The sequence below is a fragment of the Heloderma suspectum genome, chromosome 1 (assembly GCF_057233095.1).
Source record: "Heloderma suspectum isolate Gila_16-S chromosome 1, 16-S_ref, whole genome shotgun sequence".
NCBI lineage: Eukaryota > Metazoa > Chordata > Lepidosauria > Squamata > Helodermatidae > Heloderma > Heloderma suspectum.
In genome coordinates, this window is record NC_139458.1 from 339039098 (window position 1) to 339059088 (window position 19991).

General features: G+C 43.1%; 1 protein-coding gene across 12 annotated transcripts in view; it reads right to left on the minus strand.

Annotated features, from left to right (window-relative positions):
- BCLAF1 (BCL2 associated transcription factor 1) overlaps positions 1-17079 on the minus strand; it is a 32142-nt gene extending 15063 nt beyond the window's left edge. For 8 of the 12 annotated variants that reach the window (XR_014786703.1, XR_014786702.1, XR_014786704.1 and 5 more), the window contains exons 1-6: positions 16742-16797; positions 11239-11302; positions 7796-7920; positions 5472-6377; positions 2979-3647; positions 2716-2885 (exon numbers count right to left, since the gene is read on the minus strand). Coding sequence is in view for 9 of the 12 variants with exons in the window: in XM_084827638.1 (XP_084683764.1) it covers positions 2716-2885; positions 2979-3647; positions 5472-6377; positions 7796-7899 (1849 nt within the window). In the remaining 3 variants the exon portion in view is untranslated. Of the gene's footprint in view, positions 1-2715; positions 2886-2978; positions 3648-5471; positions 6378-7795; positions 7921-11238; positions 11303-16669; positions 16798-16943 lie in introns of those variants that run through there. The other 4 variants (XM_084827636.1, XM_084827633.1, XM_084827635.1 and 1 more) reach the window with 3 other exon arrangements.
- Positions 17080-19991: the final 2912 nt, after the last annotated feature.

Consider the following 19991-nt stretch of genomic DNA (forward strand, 5'->3'; position numbering starts at 1 on the left):
TCATAATGTACGGTTTAAAGTTGGAGTTGGCTTGTTTGAAATTAGTCATACTTAGTATTAACCATAATTTGTCACTTCAGACAACATGACAAACCATGGTTAATCAAAAGAGAAAGCTTCCAAACTTCTCCTGGCAATGCGGGGGAGGACTGGAACATGAAAGCCCAAGGCTTCCTGTGGTGTATTCCTGCTCATGTATGTCACATTGACCGGATTGACATAATCACCGTGGCTTATTTAAGCCACTGTGGGTTGCAGTGTGTGCCAGCCATTATTCTGAACATGCAAGCTGTTCTGCACACGCACCATAGCTTGTCAAGTTGTCCAAACCTGGGCAGTGTGAGTTATGCAAGTAAAACAACCCCATTCTATCCCATGGATGGCTTTGGCTTCTTCTCTGTTGGATTCCAAGGTGATTACATCTTTATCAAATTGCTGTTTTCTAGCTAGGTTACTAGTAAGGATGTCTTGGATTATGTATGTACATGTCTAGTGGTATGAAAGAAATCTAACAATTTGGATACCCCCTAGAATCAGTCAATCGGGCCAAAGAAACGTTATCTATAACCAATTTAAAGCGCAACTCTTTGTACTAGGAAAGAAGCAATAATACCCTAATCTGACTAAGACGGACATCACTGCACTCTTCTTCATACCTGTAGAAGCTAATCAGTATCCTGCCCTGTCACTTGCTAGTATCCTTCACTGTGTGTGTTCCACGTCACTGAAGCTGGACTAGTACCGTCTGTCTGTCCCCTCTGCATTTCTCAAGAGATATGTTTGCTACCCATTAGAGTTTAGTGGACCTGTTCCAAGTGACTTAGAACAGAGAGAGAGTTCAGTGGATTGAAGAGGGGTCTCTTTGCGGGGACTTTAAAAGAGAATTATCCATTTAGCACTAGTGATATGTATTTTCTGGAAAATGTTGAATAGGATAATTTACATGGGGTAATTTGCACCAGAAAGTTTTTAGTTTGTAGCAGAAAATTTTCTGATGTCCTAGAGAGTGATCTAATTAAGCATGTTTATTTTACTTGTATTTAGTAAACAAAGCTAAAAGAAGTGTCCCATGTTAATTTTTTATCCCAAGTATTCAACCTGAAATATCTGTGGAGGAAAATAAAGCACACTTAGTGTAATTTAAATGTTACATTATGAAGATTTTTTCACTTGAATACTTAAAAAAAATTAAAAACAATAGCATGTACTTTCCTTGTTTCAGAGATAAAACTGAAAACTGTTGACACACTAGTAAATTTTAGCAACCCTGTGAACTGTACATGATATTTAAACAGAGTTCAACTGTCTTTCACTAAGGTTGTTGGAGCACCTTCAGTTTCATTGTCACCAATAGTTTCATTTCACACTGAGACATATATGTATTCCAATTATATATAGGTATTCTCTCACATACTTGCTGGGAAACACTGATTACAACTTTGAAACTGCCAAGCTTCCCTAATATTGTATTTGCAATTGGCAATCATTCATTCTTACTAACAAACGTAGGAAATGGAACATTTTCCACAGCAAAGTAAAGCATTAGAATGTGTGCTATTCATATTCCCACCAAAATAGAGCATGTGGTTGTAGAGATGAGTGTGCATGCTTTTAGTCCACTGTGGCTATGCATTGTTCTCAGACACTCCTGTTTTTGGACAGATACCACATAGGATCCTAAGCTTAGCATCATGGACAGGATGTCAACTAACCTCACAATCCCATGTCCCTCCTCCATCCTTTAGGTGCCATAAAAGGCCTGCATAGGTATAACTAGGCTGCCAAGTTCCTTGCACTGCTGCAGGAGAATGGACATCTGGCTACAACTGCATTAGATACACCAATGCAAGGCTACTTCATCAACATCCTATGGAGCTTAGCTACACCATGACATTAATGGAATTAGTTCCTTAATTTAACACTACACAATGCCAACTGGAAAGAGACAGTAAGGATCTAGGAGTTATGCTGCATTTCTCTGCTGTAGCAAGCCAACATTTAGTGCAACAAGCCAAAATCATTCAAGAGTAAACAAGATGAAATTTCAACTTATAGCTGCAATCCAAAAGTACATGCATGTAATTAGATGCAGGTTAACAACCTATTCACAATTCAAATCATGCTGAGGACCACTTTTATATTTTATAGCAAGACCACACCACTACATTAGTCACCGTGTTACAATTTAATCTGTTTTCTTTTTAGCCCTCTCTACTAACCTTCTATCTCTGCACTTCACAGCATGTTCTCATCTTTCTCTCTGGATCGCCACCACCATTTCTCGGTTACTTCCTTTTTTTTTCCTATCCTCTGGTATCTATAAAGCCCCACTTCTGTTACCCCCCCTTTTTATCTCTACATCCCATAACATTCCCCCCTCTGCACCTCCATCTGTATTATCCCTATCTTCTTCCATTTCCTCATTCCACACACCTTTTAATCTGCATCTCAGTTCCCCCTTCGTTTCCTTAGAATCCAGGGAGAAGAGGAGAAATGTAAGTAACATATGTCATAAATTATCTGAAATTATGTAATATTTCACAAAATGTATGTATCAGTTTCTTAGAATGCTACATAATGTTATTAAAGAGAACTATAAGAGGAAGGTATGTACATGAAAATAGAAGGGCTGAGTTTTTCAACAGATTCGTTTCAATACCATTGTACTGCTAATGCCATGTGACACTTGCTTTGTATGGTAAATTCAAGACATACCTTTGACATGATGAACTAAGGACACAATGTGCTGAATAAATGACTCTGATGTGCTTTTGCTGGCCTGTGGTAGCTTAATGTGGTCAAAGATGGATCGGAACTCTTGCTCCTTCTTGACTGAATGGACAAGTGTACTAGCAAGCAGCCTGTCTTTAGTCAAGGAAGCAGGTCTAAAATACGTAATACAAAAAGGAAAACAAAGGTTTATGAAAAAGCAACTCCACCATGGATAAGGGAAAACTATTACAAAATAGGATAATTACCTGTTTGAATCATCAAGTGGCACAGGTGCCATTTTAAGTTTAACTTCAGGTCGATGGGAGTCACTGGCTATCATTTTGATCCTAAGTGGGCTCTCCTCCCTGAAGGTAGATTTCTCTCTTGCATCCAGATTCTTGTGCAGGGGAGGACTATAATCAAAGAGTTCTTTGAGCTTCTCAGACTTTACCTGCTCAGGTGACTGGGCTTCTTTCTTCATCATTCTCTCAGAAATTTTCTCATCTTCCTTGTGCTTATCTTTTGGTACACTAGGCCTCTCCACTACATAGCTAGTTGTCTCTTTAAGCTTGTAACTTTTATCTTCCCTAAATCCCTCATTTTCTCTATTTGCCTTCATAGAGATTTTAGATTTGTACTTGGAGCCTTCCTCCTCAGCATTCCGGTGAGATGCAGCAAAGCTCTTACCCTGATCTGCCAGAACAGACTTTCTGAACTGTCTATAATCTTCTGTCTCCTCTGTGTCTTCCCCATCAGAGTCATTAAATTTTTGTTTTCCAGACTCTTTATCCATATAATATTCCAAAGCTTCCTGATCCTCCCACTCTCTTTCTCCCTCTGTCCTCCCCTTCTCTGACCCTCTCTCCTTCTGAGCATCTTTCTCCCTAGTATTACTTCTATCAAGCAGGTATACTCTAGACTCTTCATCTGTGTACCTGTGGATAGCAAAGAGGAGGAGAATAACTCCCAGCTGCTTTCATTCCAGTTTAGTAGTATTTATGTTGTAGCATCACAACTCCACAAAATTCAATACCAAAACAAATTCATTTATGTGATTATAAAATTTGTACATGTTAACCATGCTGATAAGAAATATTTCAAATGTTAAAAGAAACAGTAATTCTTTGGACTTTTAAACAATTTATCATGCAAATTCCAGTACTTCTATGATGTTTTTTTATCTGACAGGGAAAACAGAATGCTCTTTTACAACTTATTTTTAAGTTTGACATTGAAGGTAACACAAATGCAGTATCTGAATCTGTATCCCATTTTCATCTCAGAAGAGCAGATGACATTAAACATTAGCTTACACAAAAGGTATTACACTGCTTACATAAGATGCTACAGTGGAACATGCTCAAAATATGGATACACTAAATTGCAACCTGTTGGCCAAAGCAGCCACTGGAACAAAAGAATGTAATTTTGAGTTTCTATCCTTTTAAATGTTGAAAGTACATGGTTTTTATTCTATTTCATTTCTAATGTTCCATTATATTTGCACATTACTTATTATACGTAATAAAAAACACTCTTCATTCTTAGTGAACACACTCTTCATCCTTTATTTTAAAAACTAAATATATTTAAAAAAAAAAATTCAGTAATTGGACAAGAGAATCAGTCCTACACAGCAGCATAGGCAGATTACCCACTTTTCAACAAAAAAATATAATACGTCACAACAGTTAATTCCTATTTTCGGTTATATTTCAACAAATACATTATAAACAAATGCAAGAACCTTGTCAGTTAGAAAATATCCTAGCACCCTACTTTGTCAAGCAGCCAGTTAAGTCTGATGGACCAAGAGTACAATCCCATCTGGATAGTTGCCAGGCTCCTAAACTGGAGGATGCCAACTATCCTATGCAGGGCGGCTGGAGTATGGAGGGGATCCTCTCCTCTGTGCCTTAGCCACCCTTTTCCACCTAGATGGGCAATTCTGTCCGTCTAGATGCAACATCAGGGAGGGGAAGGAGCTTGGAGTCCCAATAGGAAGGGCGTAAAGCAGCATCTGCAGTCTCCCTCACTGCCCCAGGGGCCACCCCCTTTCCCCCCATCTCTGCACTCCATTTCCGAGCATGGAGATGTAGCCGGCATGGGGAGAACCACACTGGTGGGGGAGGGTGGTTTCTGGGCTATAAGATCAGAGCCCTGTTTCTGACCTCAGATCCCAGAAAACGAAGAATTCTATATCCCTCCGGACACTGTCTAGGGGGCACAGGATTGTTCCCCAGCTAAGTTCTCCTAAAGCAGCCTTCCTCAACCTAGTGGACTCCAGACAGTTGGACTACAACTCCCATCAGCTTCAGTCACCATAAAATCAAAATACAATCTTGAACTTTTGAAATACTTGGTAATTCACAGTAATAGTTCCTTGACAAAGAAAAAAGTACTTTTCAGCTGTACCACTCAACAAGGTTTTAATTTTTAAGCATCTGCTACAGCAACTTTTATTAAATTTTTAGAGCTTATTAAAGCTCTAAACATATATGGAAATGATCACTCTCAGAACAGGATTCTTAATACACACACACACTTTTTAAATGAAGTAATGTGATATGCTCTTATTCTTTACAACCCTGACCCAGAAAGCACCATGTACACCAAATTAGAATCTGAGTATAACCAGAATAAAATTAGAGATAATTCATACATGCTTTACTGCACAACATGCATGACAATAGAGATGTGCTTACAATACTTCTCATTACTTAGTCAAGTAATTTGAGTTTTGCAGTTACAGTTCTTACCTTTTCAGAAATTTTGCACCCTTTGCAGTTTCCTGATCCCCAGCCTCTGGATAAAATGAGCGCATGCGAGTCTCCTCACGTGGAGCGTTCTGTGATGCAACTGCTTTTGCAGGGCTTCTCCTTGAAGGAATGTGATGCAGTGGGCTATTCTGGGAAGGGCTATAGCGACTGGAACCATTTCCAAGGGAACCAGAACCAGACCTCTCAGGGCTATGCTGAATGGAATGTGAGTGCTGAGGTGTGTCTTTTGCTGAGTGAACTGTGCTGAGTAAGTGAGCATCAGAGCATGAAGAACTCTGACTAGGTGGGGAGGCAATAGAAGGACTATGAGGAGATCTTGGACTATTATCATATGCTGAAAGCCCAGGCCAAATATCACCTGAAGCTGCTGCTGATTTATTGAACTCATCTAGAGTCTCAGATGGGTCATGTTCAAATGTACCTTTGTCTTCCTCTTGCGATTTATTTTTTAATGGGCTGTCTTGCAAACCAGCTGCCTCAGTTTTCTTTGCTTGTTTTTCTGATGACCCATGTCTTTTGGAAGAAACAGGAGATTTGCTGTATGGAGATGAAGACCGAGATGATGAGGATCTTGGAGACCTGGAAGATCTGTAGGATCGGCGAGATCTGCTCCGTGATCTCTGGGAAGAGACCGACCTTCTCTTTGGACTTCTGGAACGTGAACGGCCCCGTCGAGGGCTTCGAGAGTGTCTTCTATTCCAGACTGGTCTGTAACCTCCACGATGATATCTACCTCCACCTCCTGGATAATATCCTCTACCTCTTCCTCTATAGCCATATGGGCGTCTCATTCCTCTATTATTTCTGTAATCTCTGCGGTAATCTCTATTATAAACACGATCTCTACTGCGAGATCGTGAGTATGTCCTAGACCGAGACCTAGAACTAAGATAAAAAGAAGTGTTAGTACCTAAAGTGTTTATGATTCTCCAAAAACAATATACAAAGCACTGAAAGAGGTGTCCTGATCATACATACGGCATGCCCAACCCACAACTTTCTGAAAAGCACCATCAAGATCAAAAAGTTAGAATATCCCATCCCACAAATATGAAGATAGAAACACTTTCTCTTTGCTAGGCAGGGGAGAGATGAGGAAATGGATTCCAGCCACTACTTTCCTAGGTTTCTGAAGTGTCCTTTCTAGACATTCCAATATTGCCCTATTTTGTGATAGCAGAAGAAAAATATTCCAAATCAGACGTCTGAATAGTAGATTTCAATGGCTAATAAGCAAACTGTTTACAATAAGCATACACCCTTGTAAATCACCTGCAAATACTCCTTGCACAACTACCACCTGCAAGCATTAGCATCCAGGGCAGAAACATGTCTTCTAAAATCAACAGAATGCTGTCAAAACAGCATTCAAGCTATTGGCCGCATTTAGATGTCACATTAATCCACTGTTTAGCATGATGTGAATGAGCCTAGGCAAGCATTGGGCTTGCATATTTTCTCTCTCCTTCTCCACTGTGGCTGCAAGGAGGTTGGAAGCTTTTGCTTCCTTTTTCATTTAAGCACAATTTAACATTAAATGTGAACTGTGATGAATTTTATCTATGGTTTCTTTAAATAAGCTAAATTCGTAACAGTTTGAATTTGGCATGTTTGAAACAAACCATACTTAACATTGACCATAGCAATGGTTAAGGAAAAAGAGAGCAAAAGCTAACTACTCCTCGCAGCCCTATCAGAGGGGAGAGCGGCACAAGAGCCTAATGCTCAGCTAGGCACACCTGAATGCAGCCAACGGCCTGGTTCGCACACAACACTACATCATGATGTGTTTTTTTGGAATCTGGCTTGTTGTGTTCAAAAGCAATCCCACAAATAAACCATGCTTTGTTAACAAGCTACAAACTACAAATACAAGCCTTGTTTTTTTTTGTTGGCTTATGAAGTCTGGCCTCTTTAAAGCATGGCTTGTCATAAGGTCTGGACCCCAAATTGCGGCTTATCCCTGTCTTGTGCTGCTGTCTGCCCTAAACAGACACGTCCAGCAAGAGCAGCCTGAAAACGAAACTGCTCTGAAGGCTGGCAAAATGGGTGTGAGAGAAACAAACCAGAAAGAGAATAAACAAGATGTTTTGTTTGCTCATTCACAAGACAATTCATGGCTAAAGAACAAATCATGGTCAAGATAAGCCAGGGCTTAGCATTACATGCAAATGCAGCCAATCAATCTATGATTTGTGGCAAGCACTTCATTGATGTTCCTGTGAAATTCAATAGTTCTTATTTTCAAATGTAAGAAATCAAAGCAGAAAGAACACAGAGCAAGTAAAATGCAAGAAATGTACCTGTATCTCTTTTTTCTAGAGTGTGATCTGGATCTTGACCTTGAACTGGACTGAGATCTGGACTTCGATCTTGAAGAATGTGATCTAGTGTTAGAGCGACCCATTTTCTCCCTAGTAGTTTACACCTATCCAATAGAGAAGAGTAAAATGAACCATGTGACCTTAATTTCAGGTACATCACTTCTAAAAGAACAAAGTATGGATGAGTGGAGATGTCTTTATGTATGCATGCGTATATATGTGTAGAACATGCCTAGCTGGCTAAATTATTGGTAAGTTAATAAGATGAAACTTCCTAAATAATTTACTTCGACAATGTCTTTGATTTGGAAATTGTGCTCAACTTCTGTATACCAGTGCAAGTGTAACATGGGAGCCAGTGACCTGGTGTAATGCCTAAACCATGGTTGGTTGGGGCTACACAGGAGTGAGAACGCTGTCTACCCACACGCTCGTCACTTCCACTTCGCATCTGGTTTAGAAAACAACCCAGGAACCGGAACTCTGGGCTGTTGAGGGGGAAAGAACCTGGAGTTTTAATCAAACAACAAACCATAAGTTAAAACTCTGGGTTGTTTCCCCCCCAACAATCCAGAGCTCTGGATTTGCAGATCACTCTGAACAGTTTGCTAAACTGGGTGCAATGCAGAAGTGGTGAGCAGGCTGGACATAGCCCTGACAACCCATGGGTTAAACAACATTGGAATGTCATTATGTCCAAACCAGTCCAATGTTTTCTAAACAATTAAAGGACTAAAGGAACCCTTACCAAAAAATATTCTACTACAGCCAATCTCCCCAAAAGGAACACCTAATAGCTGTTGCACAACATACCAAAGACCAATGGCAAACACCATGGATAAGAGGTACCAAATAAAGTGATTATTCTTTCTCCCAATATTTACTTGGAATATATTTTACACTGAAGCTGCTTTTTCTGTGTGCTGCTCCTTCATTTACCATTGCCTACACTGAACTAAACATGTTCACCGAATATTCCATTTCTCTTTAGTCCCAATCATATGATCCATCTTTGACCTACAAATCAGAAAGCCATTAAAAACTCTTTAATTCTTTTCACACTAACACAGATCAAAACAGACTAGTAACAAGAGTTCAGCATATGAAACGTCACTGAATTATTTTCCCTGAATATAGTACTGCAATATTAGCAGGAAACATGAATGCATACAAGACAGACAAGCCAAAAGGCACCACACCAGTATCTTTTAGGGCGCAATCCTATCCACATAGTCAACAGCTTCTGAACTCAGAGACTGCCAAATATCCAATGCAGGGCAGGAGGAGAGTGACAGCTCCAGCCACCCTGCATTTCTGCTAGATGGGCAATTTTGCCCATCTAACAGTGGAGTCTCAGAGGGGAAGGGAAGGAGGCTGGGGAGGCCATAGGAAATGGCATCAGGCACTCACCCCAGTCTCCTCCCCTCTCTGGGAACGCCCCCTTTGCCGTGTCTCTGTGCTCCGTTTTCCGGGTGCAGACAGGTAGCCAGTGCAGTTCTGTCCACGCCAGCTACAAGGGGGAGGGGCAGGAAGCATGGTTTCCTGTCTCAGAGCCAGGAAACCGAACTATCCTATGCCCCGCACCCCACCCAGACACTGTCTGGTGGGCATAGAAATGTTATCTTAGTAGTTTAAAAAAAAAGTAAAGTAAGACACCCTAAAGATAAAATAGCTAAACCAGGACAGAAAGCACTCTTTCCTATTGTAGCTTCTTCCATACTTGAAAACTCAGCCCTTTTCATGTGGCTCACATATTACAGTTTTACCCAGTCGCTGAGCAGCAACGTGTCAGACCCAGTCACTCAATAACTCAACTGAGCATTATTCTTTCTTTTAAACACAGACAAGGTTTTAGGTAGATTACTATTTCACAGTGTATCATAACGCAAGACAAACATATACATCCTGACTGAGATTTACCAAGCTATACTAACTTCACTTTGTAGAAAATGATACATGAGATCAAATTTTAGAGATTGGAATAAATGGGAACTCACATTTTACGTAGTTACGCAAAATAAGAATAAAAGGTGTGACACTTTAACAGCCACCATGATATACTGGTATATTTGAAACAATGTTCTATGTCTCCTTATGAAAAAAACCCACTGTATTACAGTAGCATTGGACATAACCCTTCTCCATGCAAGAATGCAGCACCCACACATAGACAGAACTTTATGTTCTTACCACCGTTAGCAGAACTGCCTCCACATGCATATACAGGCAGCAAAACATGCTGTTACAGAAACGGGAGGTCTGCATTTGCTCCTTATACCCCATCATGCCCTCATCCTCCATTTGGTAAAGTTCTCCAAGCTTCAGAGCTTAAAAAACTTGACCAAGAAGAGAGAAGAGGGCTGGATGGGGATATGGGAGGCACACACAAACCTCCTGTTCCTTGACTGCCCTGGTGTGTCAGCTGTGTACATATGTTTGGGGGGATGGGATCCCTATGAACTACCAGGAACCCTTTGCATATGGGTACTGCACTCTCGTATGACAAAGTACAATGCCAAAATTGCTGAAGTTGTCAACATCTCAATTACCTTTCTTAGGGAGCAATCCTATGTTCCCTAGATAGCACTGTTTTGTTTACTGGCTCCAACCTCAGAGCCAGTAAACTGTGCTCCCTGCCCCTTCATAGCCAGCGTGGAGAGACCCACACGGGCTACCCCTCCGTCCTCAGAAACCTGAGTGCGGGGACAGGGAAAAGGGGGCAGTCTCAGGACAGGGAGGAAACCGTGGAAACTGCCTTACGCAGCTTTCTGTGCTCACCCCAGCCTCCTTCCCTCTTGCTCCAGTGTTGTATCTAGATGGGTGAAACTGCCCATCTAGCAAAAATGCAGGTTGGCTGCAGCATGGAGGCGAGGATCACCTCCATACTCTGGCTGCTCTACATTAGGATACTTGGCAGACTTCAACTTCAAAGGCTGCCAACTAGCAACATAGAACTGTGCCCTTAATTGTCACATTTTATTTCTGTGATCACAAATTAAGGGCAGGTGAACGAGTATTATTTGTTAAAATCACCAAGTCTATAATTTAGTGGTCAAGATGCATATATAAAAATATATTTTCATATGTTGACAGCTCTAATGTAAATCATTATACAGTATTTTTTTTACTACAGGTCTATGTTATTTTTGAGGCCTTTGGTCATTAAAAAGTAAACTACACATAGAATCATAAGGTTAGAATGGCCCTACAAGACCATCAAGTCGAACCCTCTGCTCAATGCAGGAAGCCTGATTCCCAGGCGGTCTCCCATCCAAGTACTAACCAGGGCTGACCCTGCTTAGCTTCCGAGGTCAGACGAGATCAGGTGCATCCAGCCCTTTGCTCGTGTATTTTTTGAAATTCTAATGGCCTTGAGCCAACCTTAAAATATGTAATTCAAAACAGCCAATTATTTATCTTACCTTCCAATCTTGCACTCCAATAAGAAAGGAATTTACAATTCTTAGTATGCACTCAAATCAATCCCTGTTTCAAAACAGAAAAAGAAAATTACTTTGACTATACATATTGCGCTCTCCTAGTAAATATAAATTTTAAAATAACTGAGTGTTAGAGAGAGAACATCTGAAGCAGAATCTGAAAGGAGTGGGCATTTCAATCTACCACATTTATAACTAGTCATTAATACAGTGCATCGCTGTATCAGTCTAGTAGATTGTTCAGAAATACATATTTGCATGTATTGCCTTTTCAAAATTGTACACTAAGAATATCTAAGTCTATCTCACCATCCAAGCTCCTTGAGATGTCTGACAGCTCAGATTCTGAATCAGAGTTAGAACGGCTAGATCAGATCCAAGGGGAGGAACCTTCCCCTGAGCCCCAAGGCACCAGGAGAGATTCCTCCCAATGCCTTGACAAACAGATGGCCCAAGCCGAGTCGCTGCCTCCTCTCTCCACCATGAGAACTCACGTTTCCAAGGAGGAGGAAGGGGGGCATGACTTGAGAGACTCTAGAAAGTGTCCCAAGTTGAAGCGGGAGGAGTTAGGGACAGGGCTCAGATGATCTACCAGGATAGCCAATGTAGAAGGGAGCCACCTTAAGGGAAGGGTATCAATGTGAGGCAAGTTTGGCCACGAGTGTTCACGGGCAAACTGTCGGCGACTTCACTACCCTCCACGTCATCTTCTCTAATTAGAGATCTCCGATTAGTCATTCAGAGTCTGGGGCAGTCTGAGAGCTTCTTTGAATCTGCATTGTAGAAAAGCTAGTCTTTAGCTTAATAAAATCATAATAGCTTGAAGCTTTGAATCTCTGTGGTGTTTATTGTGAAGGGCGGGGGATGATCAGTTCCTGACACTCACTAGGTTAAAACAGGGTCTTCTTGTATGCATCTCACAACATGTGTGTCTATCTGAATATAAGCCTCCCACCTCAAACAAAATGAAAATGTTAATCATATTGCCTCTGCATGCATTGCTCTCAATCCATGGCCAGGAACTCTGGGCAGTATCTAACAGTGTCATTCTGCAAACTCAAATAGTGCTAGCGAAGCTCCGCCGAAAGCACTTGCGCATTATGCTTGCCAGTTGTACAACTACAACTTTAGTTGGATTCTCCTCTTGCGCATACGTTGGAACCTAGTTGTGCTAGAAGAACGACAGTTGAAAACTGCCCTCTGCATGCAACCCAAATTGCCGCATACAGAGATCCAGCACAGAATCTTCACGTGAGGTACTCTTTTGCACTTGCCATTCCCAATCCAGTAAGGGACACATGCAAAAACCTGCTTCTGCACATGCCAGCTCTCACTGGATAAATGCTAAACATATATGGTCATATATACTTCAATATCTGCCTCTATTCTAAACTTTTAGTCTAAATTTTCAGTTTTCTAGCATCTGTACAGAACAACTTCTAACAATATAAAACTGCACAAGCTTTCCCCAACATGGTGCCCTCCAGATAGTTTGTACTACAACTCCCATCAGCCCAGCCTGCATGGTACAAAACATCTGGAGAATACCAGGTTGGGGAAGGCTGACCTAGGCATTCAACAAAATGAAAATAACTTAAAAAAATTAACCCCACACTTTCTTTATCCTCTTTGGCAATAGCCAAACCAAATCTTACAGTGCTTCAAAGAGTGCTCAGGATCTTCCTTTAGCAAGTTTCTGACAAATGCATAATGGGAGAGCAGTATTCTGCACGCCTATCTGCGTTATTCAGCAGTATCCACAAATTAAACCTGTCACTTTTAAGACAATTTGCACTTCAATCACTTTTAATGGAAAATTACATCAGACTACCTTCAGAAACAGTTTTGACTGATCTAATAATGTACAGATAACATTGCTGTTCCTTATTAAATCCTACAGCAATAGCTCCGTGGAGCTTATCCTAATGCCCAGTGGAGGAAACATTTAATGCAGTAACTCCCAAACTATATGCTGAGGGACCCTACTTTGCTATGAGAAAATTACCACTTAGACATTTCTGATAAGCAGTCTAGAAAATGTTAAAAAAAAAATACCAATTACAAGTTCCTATGAGCTTGAAGTACCCATTTACTAAAGAGGGTGCCTGCAGCATCTTGCTGAGTTACTGATCTGGCTTCCCTTTCCACAGCTGGCTACAGGATTGGACTGAAAGAGTGCTTATCAATGGGACCTTCTCAAACTGAGGAGAGGTAATGAGCAGGGTATGGCAGGGCTCAATCCTGGGCCCAGTGCTCTTCAACATTTTTATTAATGACTTGGAAGAGGAGGTGCAGGGAATGCTGATCAAATTTGCAGATGACACAAAATTGGGCGGGATAGCCAATACCCTGAAAGACAGAAACAGAACTCAAAGTGATCTGGATAGGCTGCAGTGCTGGGCAGAAAACAATAGAATGACATTTAATAGGGATAAATGCCAAGTTCTGCACCTAGGAAAAAGAAACCAAATGCACAGTTACAAGATGGGGGATACTTGCCTCAAAAAAACTACAAGTGAGAAGGATCTTGGAATTGTAGATCACAAGCTGAATATGAGCGAACAATGTGATATGGCTGCAAAAAAGGCAAATGCTATTTTGGGCTGCATTAATAGAAGCATAGCTTCCAAATCCCAGGAAGTACTAGTTTCCCTCTACTCAGCACTGGTTAGACCTCATCTGGAGTACTGTGTCCAATTCTGGGCACCACACTTTAAGAAGGATGCAGACAAACTGGAGAGAGTTCAGAGAAGGGCAACAAAGATGATCAGGGGACTGAAACAAAGCCCTACGAGAAGAGACTGAAGGAACTGGGCATGTTTAGCCTTGAGAAGAGAAGACTGAGGGGAGATATGAGAGTGCTCTTCAAGTACTTGAAAGGCTGTCACAGAGAGGAAGGCCAGCATCTCTTCTCGATCATCCCAGAGTGCAGGATATGGAATAAAGGGCTCAAGTTACAGGAAGCCAGATTCTGGCTGAACATCAGGAAAAACTTCATGACTGTTACAGCAACACGACAATGCAACCAATTACCTAGCGAGGTGGTGGGCTCTCCCACACTGGAGGCATTCAAGATGAAGCTGGGAGGCCATCTGTCAGGGATGCTTTGACTTGGATTCCTGCACTGAGTAGGGGGTTGGCCTCGATGGTCTTATAGGCCCCTTCGAACCCTACTATTCTATGATTCTATGATCAGTCTCTCTGCTGAAGGTGGGTAATTCTGCCACCTTTGTCTAGGAGGGGTGATCATTCAGTTATTCCCACATACAGTACAGATTTACCTACCCTCTGAGTAGGATGCCTGTTCTATCCCTAGACGAATCACTGCTCGGGACGAACCTCCTCCCAAAGCAGGAGGCAGCTCAAAAGTGACAAGGCCCCTCTAGGAACAAGCAATTCTCACTTTTACACCCTAAAAGTAAGCTCTTTTGAGGTATAACAGTAAGTAAAGATCTTCTTTAAAATCTTATAAATCAAGTATAAAATCTCTTATGGAGGATACGACTATCAATGGTTGCTAGTCATGATGGCTATATATTACCTCCACTGTCACAGGCAATATGCTTCTGAATACCAGTTATTGGGTACATGAGCAGGAGGGTGCTCCTGTACATGGCCTGCCTGTGGGCTTCCCATAGGCATCTGATTGGACACTGTGGAAACAGAATGCTGGACTAGATAAGCCTTTGGTCTGACCCAGCATGGTTCTTATGTTACAAACTAAGCTTTGCTATCAGAAATTTGGGAAGAGTGTTCTAATGTTTAACAACAGAGACTTCTCCTTTAGGTCAGGGACACATACAAGCATTAATACTACTTCAAGTTCACAGAACATTTCACCTATGTATTAAGAAGACTTGTGCTCACACAATGGGCCTTCCCCTTCCTCTCCCTCCACCCTCAAATCTGCTCCAAGGAAGTTCCCCAATCCTCCAGAGTAGATTTGGGAGGCATGCTGGTGGCTACAGAGGGAAGGGAAAATCCATTCCATCAGCAATACCTGAGTTCAGCTGATGATCACAGCAACACATTTCTTCCTTAACCTTGCATTAAATTCCTTAGTCACATGAACAAATTCAAAGGACTGGCATCACACTGTCAATTTTGCTTCCATATTTATTTTTTGATAACATTTTTTATTCTACCCGTTAGCCAAAAAGGCTCCTAAGGCAGCTTACAAAGATAAAAAAATAAGACAGTAATACATTTGAATGAGCTGGGGCAATTCCCATAGCTGCTAAAGCTGAAAGATACTGAAATTAATAAGGATGCACCCCTTTCTCCAAAGTAACACATCCCTGTAAACACTTGGGGAGCATCATGTAGAAGTAAACTTGACTGTGTGAACATGCCCAAAGAATTATGGAACTGTGGGAGAAGAGGATCCATGAAGTGCACTATCCTGGACACTAAACAACACTGGGGAGTTCAGATTTTCCTGAACTATTAACCAGGTTTGCTACTGAGACCTCACTTAATTGGGAGCTGCAGCCATAGCCAATTCCAGGTACCTGAAAGTGCATCTGCATGATACACGTGTTTGTTGCATTCACTTAGGTGTGCAATAAAAACATCTCTTAAGAAGTGTAACATGTGAACCCGTCTGCAGTGGTCTTGAAAATGGAAATGCTAGAATGAACCTGCCTGGAACTTACTATGGACTCTCATTCCTCCACACGTTTTCTCCTGGTGCCCCCCAGATGTGTTGGGCCGCAACTCCCAGCACACACATCCCGGCCAGCCATGCTTTGGCTGGGTGGTACTGGGAGTTGTAGGCCAACACATCCGGAGGGCACCAAGCTGAGGAAGCCTGCCCCACCCCGTCACGGTTCCTGTTCCTGACGGATCAGTTGCTGCAGCTACGGGGAGGGGGCTCATATCAGGTGTTGCTGCCGCGCAGCAGAGAAATATCAGAAAGCCGAGCTGCTGCTGCTGCACCACCACCACCACTTCCTCCCGCGACATTCGTGAGCGATAGCGAGGCAGCTTCCCTTGGCCACGCCCAGCCGGCCTCGTTCCAGGCTATCTGTTCCCTCGTGGAAAACGGGTGGGGGCTGAGGGGAGAAAACAGGGGAGAGCGAGCGGCCCCAGTCAAACGAGGGGAGCGCGCGCGAAGCAAGAGCGCGAGAGGGAAACTGCCTCTGTGTCTCCCTCCCGCCCTTTCGACAGAGCAAGCCCCTCCCCCCACAGCTTGAGGGAGGGAGGGAGGGAGGGAGGGGGTCTTCCGAAGGGGGAAAAATCTGAGCATTTCCACCCCCACCCCCTCGCAACAGCATTCAGAGGGGGAGGGGAAGCGTTGGCTCGGGCCGAAAGCTTCCCGCGGCACAGAACGCCGGGGAAAGGGGGGGGGGAGCGGGGGCGGCACCACCGCTCTCGAGGGCAACGGCCGCCGAATCCAAGAAAGAAAACTAACGCGCAAGGCCCGAGCGCCTCGCAGTCTCGACCCTCATGCGGCCGTTCGAATCCTCGCCTGGCTCTGGCTCACCCTCTGGGCGACACCTTCCGTTCGGCTCTCACCGCTCGGCGGCCATTTCCAGTCTCGGTGAAGGAAAAGAAATGGGGTGGGGGGAGGGGGGAACCATAGAGAAACCCGCTTCTGCGACGTTAGACTATCAGGAACACGTCACTTCCACTCCGGGCGGGCGGCGGGAAAGGAATAGGAAAGGCCGCAAACATCCTCTTATTACCTCAGCTTCTGCCGCTGCCCGTAGGAAAGATGGCGATTAGGACAGTGTGAGTGACGTAGGCGGCCCTGGCTGGCGAGGAGAAACCCGGTGACTTCTTAGGCGCGCATGCCCAGTCGTGCTGTTCCTCGTTAAGTGCGATAGGCGTGGCGAAGGGATGATCGAAAGGCCTGCGCGGTTCAGCGGTTTTCTGTAGCTGTAGGATGACGTCAGTTTAAAAAAAAATTAACATAGCGTAGTGCGCTGGTATCGGGTTTTTTTCATGCTGTTGATTTAGGCGGGTTTATCGCGTTTCTCGTTCTCCCGGTGTTTCCGTAGCGTTGCCCCCCTCCCCTTTAATTTCACAGCAGTCCTATGAAGTAGGCTGAGCTGGGGGGGGGGGGATACTCCCTCTTTATTTTTTGTCGCATTTGTAGTGCGTGCTTAGCTCACCTTCGCAGAACCTCCCAACCGCCCTTTAAGGTAGCTTGAGCTGAGAACTAGTGACCTTTATCTTGCCATCCGGCGAGCTTGCTTGACTTCTAAGCCCGAAACTGAATCACTACACCCACTGTAGCTTTCAATCCTGTATGCACAATCCTGGGAATAAGCACCGCTGACTACAGGGGGACTTCTGAGTAAATATAGACTGAAGCTGCACGAAACATATGGCATGGGTTGATCCAGGACTTCGACCCAGGGCATCTTACTCCCCAAAGAAGAAAAATGTCTCTAGACCAGTAAATCCTGTGACATATTAAGGTCACCTACTGAATATTAACCTTGGTAGTCCCAGATTTTGAGAGATACAAAACAACGATACTTCTGTTGTATAATATGCAATGATTTTCAAAGTAAAATGTAGGTTCTGTGCCCATTATTATTATTTATTAAATTTGTATACTGCCCAACTGGCAAATGCCCTCAGGATGGTTTACAATCATAAAATCAAACAACAAAATAAATATAAATAAATAGATCTATTTTAAAATATTGAAAACATTGAGGAGATAGCAGTAAAATTAATAAAGTAACATTAAAAGTTAAGGGCACAATCCTAGACATGTTCAGACAGAAAAAAAATCCTACAACTCTCAGCATTACCCATGCAACATGGCTGGCTAGGGAATGCTGGGAGTTGTAGGACATTTTCCTGTCTAAAAATGTATAGGATTGCACCTAAAATGCCTGCTTAAAGAGCAGGGTCTTAACCTGGTGTCTAAACATATACAGTGAAGATGCCATGAGGATCTCCCTGGGAAGGGCATTCCAAAGATGGGGGCCCACTGCAGAGAAGGCTCCTTCCCTGGTAGCTACCTGTTGCACCATTGTGGATGGCAGCACCTAAATGACCTTTAAAGAGGATTTTAGCAATCGGACAGGAACATATGGGAGAAGGCATTCCTTCAGGTAGAGTGGTCTCAAGTTGTATAGGGCCCTGAAACTGACTGGCAACCAATGCAAGTTGACACAGCACTGGAGTAATATATTCAAAATGGACGATCCCAGGAAGTAGCCTCTCTGCTGTATTCTGCACTAACTGGAGTTTCTGGACTGTCTTCAGAGGTAGCCCCATGTATAACACATTGCAGTGCATGGATAACTATAGTCAGGCCAGCTCTGTCCATAGCTGGTATATCAGCTGATAAAAGTTGCTTTTCGCCACTGAAGCTACCTGGGCCTCAGCTGGATCTATAAACACTCCCAGACTATGAACTTGCACCTTCTGGGGTGGTGCAACCCCATTTAGAGCAGGTTGAATCCACTCAACTGGAACATGAACCATCTACTAAAAGAATCTCCACCTTGTCTGGATTGGGTATCAGTTTATTGGTCCTTCGGGGGCCATGGTGGCTTGTTTAAGTCACGGCGCATGCCAGGTGCCATTTTCCTAATTACCTGCCCGGGCACAGCTTGTCACGTCATCCAAACCTGGGTGGCATGGCTTGCTTGAGGGGGAAACAACTCTCAATTAACCCAACAGGCCATGTTTAAGCCGCAGTGTTTGTTGAACTGGGCCATAGAGTTGGATGTCATCTGCATGTTGATGACACTTCCCTTCGGACAACCTCTCCCACCGGTTTCACGTACTGTAGATGATAAAAATCATGGGGGCCAAAATAGAGTTGAGTGATGCCACTATGGAGACTCCATGAGGCAGAACTATAGTCCTTCAGCACCACCTTCTGGAACCAGCTGTCCAAGTAGGAATGGAACCACCATAAGGCAGTTCCTCCAACTCCCAATTCAGACAGCCTCTCCAGAAGGATACCATGGTTGATGGTACTGAAAGCTGCTGAGAGGTGTAGGAGAACCAACAGAGATGCACTCCCCTGTCTCTACCAACAAATGTCATCATCCCACAGGGCGACCAAGGTGGTCTCCATCCTGAAACCTGTGTTCTAAACTGTGTCCAGTCAGATTCAGCATGAGTCTTCTTCTATCTGCATTCAAGCTGTCATTCCCTACTGTATTCCTGTATGAAGTGAGAAGCAGGTAAAATGGTAAGCTGCATGCTGGTATTTTTCCATCACTCATAAATACAATTCCAAAATGAAGAATAAAGTTGACAACTGGTAAATACAGCAGCTTTGCAAATATGTCCACAAAAGTTACTTGACTACATCTTTTCCCTTGCCTGCCTACCTAAAAAGTATGTAAGTTACTCATTTGTGATGCATCATGAGCTTGAAGCAAATAAGAATAGCTCCCCCACTCCAGTTTAGAGGAGCTTCCCTGTATAGAGGGCCTTTAATGATGCAAGTGTCTATTTATAAATTTGAACTTTTGAGATAGAATGCCTTACAATCAATGGCTACTAGTCTTGATGGCTAGGTGCTACCTTCAGTACCAGAGGCAGTGGGCCTATGTACACCAGTTGCTGGGCAACATGGGTGAGAGGGTGCTGTTGTGCTCATGCCCTGTTTGTGGGTACCTGGTCAACAGCTGGTTGGCCACTGTGTGAACAGAATGCTGGACTAGATGGACCCTTGGTCTGATCCAGCACGGCTCTTCTTCTGTTCTAATCACCACAGAGCTTTTCTCATTAAGAAGTTTACAATTTTTAATAAG